This window comes from Patella vulgata, chromosome 5, assembly GCF_932274485.2.
Source record: "Patella vulgata chromosome 5, xgPatVulg1.2, whole genome shotgun sequence".
NCBI lineage: Eukaryota > Metazoa > Mollusca > Gastropoda > Patellidae > Patella > Patella vulgata.
In genome coordinates, this window is record NC_065883.2 from 12,187,304 (window position 1) to 12,197,448 (window position 10,145).

Sequence of the window (10,145 nt, forward strand, 5' to 3'; positions counted from 1 at the left end):
GACATAGTCTGTAAAATAAGTCTACGAATCAAACCGAAATAAAGAAATATTTAAATCTAGAATAGTTCATCTTAGCATTGTCCTCGCTCCATTACCGTTAGCGAACTATAGCTGACGAGGGGGATACGTAAAGTGAATCTGTACTTTTCGTCCCATTCAATCTACTAGGTACTTTTTTATTCTGGAACCGGCAGTTGGGAATCGGGCTTGAAAATCCCAAAGGGGCTTCCCGGCCAATGTAGGGAATCTAACTCGGGCCAATCTAGTCCAGTGCCCGTTGGGTGTTGGGTTTCGAAGCAGAACAGTATAAGGGCATTAAACCCTATTTCATTTCATTGTTTCCTTTAAAATCGAAACTGAATAGATTGAAATCGAACAGAATGGAGTTTAATGTCTCTTCAATATATAATACTTCCATGATTTTTATATGCTATTGTCATTTGTGCAATGCTAGGTAGGAGATGTATCTTACAATGGCGTTTCCACCCATCGATAACTCTTCTTTATGAACTTTTTTGTCTCTTATTTCAAACGTTTGTCCGTTTCGTATTGACGTAACGTGTGTTCACTATTTTGTTGGGTGAATAGTAATCGAGCTCGTCAAAGAAACCTTGACCAGATTTAGAACAAAGGCAGAAACGACGCTGCCTGGGTGAAATTGTTCTATTGAGACAGACGTGGTTAAATAATTCCCGTTATTTATGATATGTAAAGGTCACCATGAAATGTGTAGATATGGTGATATTATCGTCAAATAGAACGGCAGTACAGCTACAATACGTCATTCTATAGTATACTCTAGGTTATAGTGACTAGTGGGAGAGGAATGAATGGGCGGGATGCCAGATGGCATCAATTCGCGCCAAAATAACGGCAGGAAAATAGAATACAGATTCCACATGCTTAGTACTAGTATATTGTGGCTAAAACTACAAAGTATCGGAAATTTACCCAAGTTTGTATACTTAATAAGAATGGTAGAGTTGATCCAAACCTGCTATTTGATGCATAACAGTAGCCCTAGGATATGGAGCGGAATGTACGACATAATTCTGAAGCTTAACCTTATTATGCGTATTTATGTAATAATATTGAACGTATTAGAAACAGAACGAAATATAAGTTAAAACTGCAATATTTCAGAAATAAATCTAATAAAATATCACTTTTACATTTGTAAATAGACAATTTACCATGTGTAAGTAAAAAGTTACATTCATTGAAGTAAGCATATTAGCATACGCATTACTATGTTAAAGATGTATTATTCAAGAGCTATGTCTGCCTATTGCAGTTTTTTGTAGTTCCATGTGTTATTTAAATTATTATTTAAACATTTCATCATATGACAAGCCCATAATCAACTCTCTATACCACCGGATGGCTGAGATATTGAATGGATTAGACCATCCGTGCATATATAATCGGTTAACGTTAATATTCACATGACAAGCCCATAATCAACTCTCTATACCACCGGATGACTTAGATATTGAATGAATTAGACCATCCGCGCCATATAATTAATTAACATTAACATGGATGTCGCTTAATAAAAAGAACTGACAATTGAGACTGCCTTTATTATCAAGGAAATTGTTTCTTGACAATCAGCTATTTCTTGTCAAAACTTCAAACACTCATAGCTTTTCTCAGAAAAGGGTAATTTGGCTGAAATTTTCAATAATATAATAATTTTTTTTTTCATTTCATTTTTGAACTATTTTAGAAAGAACGACCAGTTCTTTATCTAAATCTTACGTTATACATCTTTGAGATCGAGTAAGTAAGTAAGATGTTGGCTCCCTAGCCTAGACGTCCCGTGTTCGATCCCTGAGTTGGCCAAGAAAGTTCATCGGGATTTCCGGCGGGATATAAGGAATTCGATATAAGAGTTGGTGGTCATAGCCCCACTAACCGAATAAAATGTCCCTTATAGCACACGGCATGCCGTATGTCCGTCTTCATTATCCCAGTCGGAGTAGAAAAGTAGAACTTTAAATAAAATAAAACCAAGTACGAACAATAAAAACCCTTAGACAAAATTCGAAGTCCTAAAAAAAAAACAGTATAGGCAAAATAGTGTAATCAGCAAATGGACTGTTCACCGTGTAAAAAAATACACGACAAACAGTGGTAACAATTTCATTTTATTTTATTTCATAATGTACCTTTAAGAGTTAGAATTATGTCGTACATTCCGACTGCATAATATGTAAAGATATATACGCTAGTTTTATATATATACAGCATGGATAGTTTTACCTGTGTTGTTTACATTAAATAGTCTCCCGGGAATATGTACAAATAGAAAAGGAAAACTGACTTTCCACCTGGTATGTTTGGCATCCCGCTGACATCTTTAGTATTTTGATAGACGGAAATGTGAAGCTTCACGAAGTTTTGAGATACTTCGTCTACATTTTGTATATAAATAACTCGATTAACATTATTCCTATTTATATTTTAGAGATAAAATAAATGTAATACCCTTAACAACCCGATATGAATATATGACTACAGTTATGTAAACGGTTTTGAAATGAGGCACAATGGGGCCTAACTCCGCTCGCCGAGGAAGCCACAGTGGCCCATTGAGTAAGGCACTCCCTCATTGACCAGGAAGTCCCGGATTCAATCTCGGTGTTGGCTGTAGAGAGTTTCCATGCAAGGAATATCGTCTAGTTAGTGACTTATGACGAACAGTCGATGTACCGGTACACGTGGTGTGCACATAAAAGAGCCCCTGGCTGACACGCTTCTCTTCGGGCAAATTTCTTTCACAAGAAACGTTGGCGTGTCCATAAAAGATCCCTTGGCAGATGGAAATCCACGAAACGCATAGCTGGGAACGCAGCTGTCCAAGCTAAAGTTATCATGCAACACATCGTATGACGTATGCCCGTCTTCATTAGTCCGCTTGGTGCAGGTTGGTGGTATTCCCGGTTTCATTTCATTTCTGCTCTCATGGATTGCTTATCTCTATTTTAGAATATTTAGACAATATTATGAAAACAGATTTCCGCTTTATAGATATTTATATTATTCTTGATTAGTATTATAAACCAATTTTATATTAGTTATTTCCGCAAATATATTGCTAATCCATTTCTAGATACTTTACACATTTATTTTAAAATCTAATCTAAATAAATTAAATACAATGTCTGCCTGTACGTTTACTTTCTAGGTAAAGTGGTTTTCGATTAAAAGCCTTTGATCTGTATTTATCAACACTTAAATAGTTGGTTTTAGCAATTGGCTGGTATTATTGTGATCAACTTTGAAAACCTCCATAATATTTATTCATTTTGATTTAATTGGCGTGGTTTCGATCGTGGTCATGTAAGATTTAGATAAAAAGCTGGCCGTTCTTTTAATAGCTCCAAAATAGATAATGAGAAATGAATACATTGAAAATTTAATTTAAATGACTAAGTCTCAATTCACCATTTATAAATAGAGTTATTAAATGGCGTTAGTGTTTCAATCCATTTAAATCTCAGCCATCCGATAGTCTAGAGAGTTGATTATAGGTTTTTCTTTGGAATAAATGTCTAATTAATAATTTATATAACATTTGAAGACGCAAGATTTATTTCGTACGTAATATTTCGCTGAAATATCAAATTTCGTTAAAATATCAAATTTCTAGCGGCTTATAATACACGCTAAATCGAAATACCTACGCTTGATATTCTCTCGACTTTTATTCAATCAGGTTTCTCCGCTACAAATAAAAGATGGCTGTGTTGTTGCGCTCGAGCAGCATAGATCGCTGTAATTCAAATTTACCATAGCTTAAATACTGAACGGAATTGAACCATTTTTGATTACACAATGTTTTTGGAATTCCTAGAGCACTAAGACTTAATGACACATCGTGCCTTTAAGTTCTGAACGACAACATTTTTATTAGAAAATTTCCTGTCTTTTAGCACTGGTAGATCAACCACGCCCTCCAATAATGTGAAATGGGATCATTGTGGTCATGATCCAGGAACAGATTACCCAAGCTTAGCTTTTCAAAGAGAGAGAGAGAGAGAGAGAGAGAGAGAGAGGGAGATGGGTTTAAGTTCCACTCGACACAAACTAGGTCATTTCGGAACTGACAATATGGTTAAATTTTATTTCAATAATTCACTTGCTCGTAGGGGTCTTTAGCAGTGGGAGGAAACAGGAGGACCCGGAGGAAACCCGCTAGGTTGTACAGGCGACCCGAACTTGTCACGCACCCCTGGAGAATTGAAACCACGCCAGTTGACTTAATGACAGACCTTATGATTCAACGCGCACGCGCTATCCATTCGGCCATCCAATCACTATGCTTAGCTTTCAAGGGCCGGGTTAAACTTTTATTCCGAAAATGAATTTACGTCTGTATATTTATTCTAGTAAAAAGAGAACTGCTTTAAAAAAAAAAAATAGATATGTTGTAGTTCTCCACCCTAACATTGATATTTACAGTCAGATCATATTATAAATAAACAAACTTCCTGTTACAGTTATACATTACCAAGTACACACTCGTGTAACTAGAATCTTCTAGTATCAGACTGGATTACACAATTGTCAGGCTGTATATGATTCGTCTGCAGTGTGTCAGGATATTTGATAGATTTCCCTCTGCAATTCTAAAGAACCAACAAACCAGAATAAGTGTTAGGGGTCACGGTGGCTAAGTGGGTAAGACGCTGGCTTGCTAGCCTGGAGGTCGGGTGTTGATCCCAGCATTGGCCGAGAATGTTCATCCAGATTTTCCGGCGTGGTCCACCCCTTGTCAGTCGTTCGGATGGGACGAAAACCGAGGTCCCGTGTACACATTGACGTGTACGTAAAAGATCCCTTTACAGTTGGAATTTGATATAAGAGTAGGCCGTAGGGCAAAATGTTCCTCATAGCAAACTGTATGGCATATGCCCGTCATCATTAGCTAAATCGGAGCAGTAGTACGTTAAACCCCATTTCATTTCATTTCTGTCAAGGAGAGTGTTGCTGGTCGGAAGGTTTTGGATGGAAACAGCGAAATCGTGTCTACAATTGATAATGCATTTTACTAAAATATCTCTACTTAACTGAGTATTGAATATGAATATTCAATTATAAATTCTAACCGTTTAAGATACAATATCTATATTCTTAAATAATGCCCATTATTTCGCTATAGTATCGTTTATTGTCCCTCCCTTTAATTATATAACAAATATACCGTAACAAGATGCCCAACAAATATACCGTAACAAGATGCCCAACTTCCGGTTTATTTCAAATTATAACAAATCATCCTGGTTGAGAATGTGCACTTGCTGCCAGATACAGTACATACAGTGTACAGGATACTTGTACACATATTCTACTAAGTCTAGGAATTTAAAAATGAAGGGGGCACAATCTTTGCGACATGTAAGGAATATTTGTGTTTTTATTTCTTCCTTTGAAGCATTTTCATCAACCTTCTTGGTAATGGTATTTATATGTGGGGTGTAGTGACCGTTGATATTTCAAGATCCAGGTGTTGGAGGGGGGTTGTGTGATGGGAGCACGAAAACCCAATATGGTTATGGGAAAGGGGTTGTGGTGGGAGCACGAAAACCCAATATGAATATGGGAAAAGGGGTTGTGGTGGGGGAACATCTGGAGTAGATTTGTAGCATATCTGACAACAGATGGCTGTTGCGCGTCATTGAAAACTGAACTGAAACCACGCGAGCGGGCACAAAAATTCATGGGGCACAAATTCTAATGCTTATTTTAATAAAATTACATTGTCAGAAAGTGTAATTGATCACAGAACTGACAACTTACAATAAGTGTGGTCCTTGACTCTCATGGAATTCGCTTGTATTTATATATTTATTTTGTTTCTTCCAGTCGTCTGGCGTGGGTGTGACAGAACAATGTATTCAAGCTTTCCACGAGATCAAGATGAATCATCGATGGCTGTACATCATCTATAGAATATCAGATGATCTCAAGAATATAATAATAGATGAAATTGGGGATCGGGGTATGTTTGTTTCTGTTTTAGTCAAGGGCACAGGGGGTGCAGGGACGGCTAGATCTATATCTTAAGGTCAACTCAAGATTTCGTCAAGGTCGCTGAGATGTAAATAAGGTTGGGTTAGGGTTAGCGTAAGTGTCAGGACTAGGTCCAGGGTTGGGATTAGTGCTATCCCTGTTTACATCTCGTGACCTTTGACCAAACTTAAAGTTGGCCTTATCAAGTAGATCTAACCGTGCAGAGACAGGGCCATAAAACTACTTTAGCCCGACAACCCGTATCCAGTGGTTAAGCTTTTTGATGACCATTTTTCTTGGATTTTCCTTTTGTATAAGCACAATGATTGTAATTGTATCCATATATAGTATGTACATATACCATTGACGTATTAATAGTAAATGTAGGAGGAGCGCACCATCAAATCAAGTGAATGGATCCGGAGTATGGCCGTTGTATAAATCATTAAGCGTCTACTCCACACGTTATCATTTTTCAGTTTTGGATTCTCCTGCAGAAAGGTTGATTTGGATAAGTGATACTTATTCAGATCGTTCAATTTTTCATCGTTCTTATTTTCTTTCTACATTTCTTGACATCAAAGAATCTATATAGGTCTGACCAAATTATAGCAAAACTTTCAAAACTTGGTGTCTTATTGCCCAGTTTCTATTTTGCTATTTCAGACAGAACGTATGCAGATTTTGTCGATCAATTAAAAGACGCAGAAAGGAAGAAACAATGTCGATATGGTGTTTATGATGTGCAATTTCTTCAAGATCACGTTCCACAAGAAAGATTGGTGTTTTTCTTATGGTAGGTAACTCAATGAATATGGCTGTATATATAGGCGCACACCTTTTGTCGTGTTCCTCGGATTTCCTGCAGGGCTCAGGATTAAACTACTACCGTATTACTAGATTTAGGAACTACTTTCGATTTTACGAAAATGTTGCGCGGATTTTTTTCCCGACTTGTCGATGAGTTATTATGTTGTAAAACAGTGTGGATTTCTTATTCCCATTCAATTTTTAGTCCCATCTTCATATTACCGATCAAATTCCGGTGGACCCTCCAAGATCTCACTCTAAAACCTCTCGATCTAACAAGTTCACGGTCTGCAATTGTACCTTTAAATATTCCACGAATTGTTCTACGAATCAAGAAAAAAAAAACGTTTCTCCACAATTATCCTGTTATCATCATTATCTGTTTTATAAATAAAGTGTGGGGTTTAACGTCCTACCTTTCTGACCAACCGGATTATAAAGGTGGTATTACGCCAGGCTGTGTGCTATGAGAGACATTTTCAGGGACAGTGGGGTTTTCGCCTACTCTTCGTCGGAACCCACTGCCAAGGGTTCTTTAACTTGCACCAAAAACGTAGTCACGGGACCCCGGTGTTTCCTCCCATCCGAACAACGTAGTTGTTCAATGCCAGGCGCTCGATCCGACCTGCATTTGTTTCATATACATGTACTTCTTTATATATTATTTTCAGGAGTCCAGAATGCGCAACAATCCGTCAGAAAATGATATATTCCACTAGTAAAGCAGCATTTAGACTAAGATTAAAGGGAATAACAACAGAAATGCAATGTAATGACGATAGTGATTTAGCTGTATCCAATGTTTTGGAGAGGTGTAGCAGAAAATACACATTCAGTCCACCAATTTGAATTGTTCCCGGGGACTTAAAAAAGACAATCAGGGAGGTTTTTAGAACAGCCACGCCTTTCAATGTGACGCTACATTTCAAACGGAGGTTCCCGTTTGGATATTATATTGACATGCGTCGTAATTTAAGCTAACAAAAACCTCTCTAAAAAAGACACTTTGACTCTTCCTGAATGGAACTGGTTATCTAAAAACAAAACTATTATTTGGTGGTTCGTTAACTCAATCGGATCAAAACCTTATCTTCATTTCGTTCCGGGTTTAAATTTTTGAAGATGGACTTTACTATTATTTTGAATGTGGTTCAAATCGTTGTGATTGGTTTCAAATCGTTGTGAATTGCCCATGACAAAGACTGGAAGTGTGGCCAGGCGTTGGTGTGAGGCAAAGTCAGTTGAACACAAACTTATGATCTGTCTCTTGCTTGTCGTTTATAGTGATATATTAATGAATATTCTAACCGTTATTTTGAGGTTCAAATCCGATGGACTCGACTTTAAGATACATTATGGGAGATAAGATAAAGAACTGGCATTTCTCACTATAATAGTTAAAAACTAGATACTGTAAAGGTAATTTGCTGAGGATTTCAGTCAAATTGATCTACTATGAACCGAGAATTAAACGATTCAAATTTCGGCCTAGCCACGATCATCATTACTAAAGTCTGTACGATAAAAAACATAGTTTCGATTATCCATTTCATGATTAAATTATGAATGGAAGTCGGGCCACAAATCCAGTTAATATCGCAGGCTATCGATGCCATCGAAAGTTGATTATGGTCTGGATAAGTTAATTAATGTCTAATTAATAATTTAGATAACATTTCAGACCAAAAGAAAGACCTGCAATTGGCGGATTTAGCGCTTGCATAATGTATGTTTAGCGAAATGATTTTTAAAGCACGTTATAAAAGGACTATTAATATGTTTACGAAAGATCGTCTGTGGAGATACATTATAACATAGATCTATTTAAGAACTAATGATATCCCGAAGAAAGTATCTGTGCGTGTACGACAGTAACAAACTGTTATGTATATTGAATTGATAAGAATGAGGCTTTCACAAAATCAATAATATGTGTACAGGTAAAAGATTAAAGACCCAACCCACCCCCACCATCCAGCAACAAACCGTTATATCGTTATTGAACTGACATGATTATGGCTCTCACAAGATGAATTAGGTTTGTAGCTAAATGAGTAAAGACCCACCCCACCCCACCCAGGGGCCTTATAAACTTATATGGCTATTAAATTGACATGATTATGGCTTTCACAAGATCCATTATGTGTGTAGCTAAAAGATTAAAGACCCACCCCACCCCACCAGGGGCCTTATAAAATTATATGGCTATTAAATTGACATGATTATGGCTTTCACAAGATCCATTATGTGTGTAGCTAAAAGATTAAAGACCCAACCCACCCCGACCATACCAGCAACAAACCGTTATATGGCTATTGAATTGAGGTGTTATATGGCTTTCACAAGATCAATTATGTGTTAAGGTAAAAGACTAAACCTACTCCGACCAGGGACCTTATTCACGAAAACTTAAATTAAAATATTTTAGTAATGCAGCCTTTTCATTGGTTGAGATTTAAAATCCTAGAACAAATTTTAGCTCTTGGCCAATTAAAGATACATTATGGGAGATAAGATAAAGAGATGGCAGTTCTCGCTATAATAGTTAAAAACTAGATAGTGTAAAGGTAATTAAAGATTTTCGTTTTGTATGCAAAGGTGTGTGGATTCCTCTCTGATTTATTTTGAGTGTGGTGGGGGTATGCCTGAAATTATGAGATTTATATTTGTCCTAAAAGCTCCGATAAATATCGAAAAAAGGTTATGCTGTCCGCAAATAGACGAATTTAGGGAACTATAGCTTGAGTACTCCACCATCTCCAACCCCCACCCCGCCGCCTCCTGCACAAAAGTCAAATGATTGAATGACGTTAAGCGATTCCGTTAGGTACATTATGGTACTTGCCAGATGTGTCATGACGTCATGACATAGTTATCTACGTATGTTGCATAATATTCAGAATTCTTCTCTCTAAGATCAGTGCCAAAAAGAATACTGATACGTGCCAGATGCATTAACCGTTATATAATGTACACGTCATGTTTGGAGAAATTCTTGATATCTCCACACCTATAGAAACAGGATTGATTTAATTACACATTAACAAAAATACACCAAAACTTGTTATCTTTATGGACTTAACAATAATAGGGCGGGGGGGGGGGGGGGCTTGTGTTCTGCAAATTGTAAACATCGACACCCATCTCTAACTATATTTAAATGGAGTAAAAACTTGATAGTGAATTTCAGAAGCCGACGTTACTCATTTGACGGTAAGGTCGAGGAAATAAAAATTTACAAATAGGCCGAGATTAAAATATTCGATGGGTTTTGAGAGTTAAACTTCGGTAAATCATTAGCCTCCGTTCTTTCTAAT

The 10,145-nt window shown here is 37.0% G+C and overlaps 1 protein-coding gene across 1 annotated transcript; it reads left to right on the top strand.

The window, feature by feature from the left end:
• The first annotated feature begins 5,288 nt into the window (after nucleotides 1-5,288).
• On the top strand, nucleotides 5,289-9,023 carry LOC126822250 (actophorin). Its single transcript, XM_050551031.2, has 4 exons — nucleotides 5,289-5,403; nucleotides 5,872-6,007; nucleotides 6,685-6,814; nucleotides 7,500-9,023. Exons 1-4 carry the CDS (start codon nucleotides 5,296-5,298, stop codon nucleotides 7,675-7,677), a joined length of 552 nt encoding a protein of 183 aa, XP_050406988.1. The 5' UTR covers nucleotides 5,289-5,295; the 3' UTR covers nucleotides 7,678-9,023.
• Nucleotides 9,024-10,145: the final 1,122 nt, after the last annotated feature.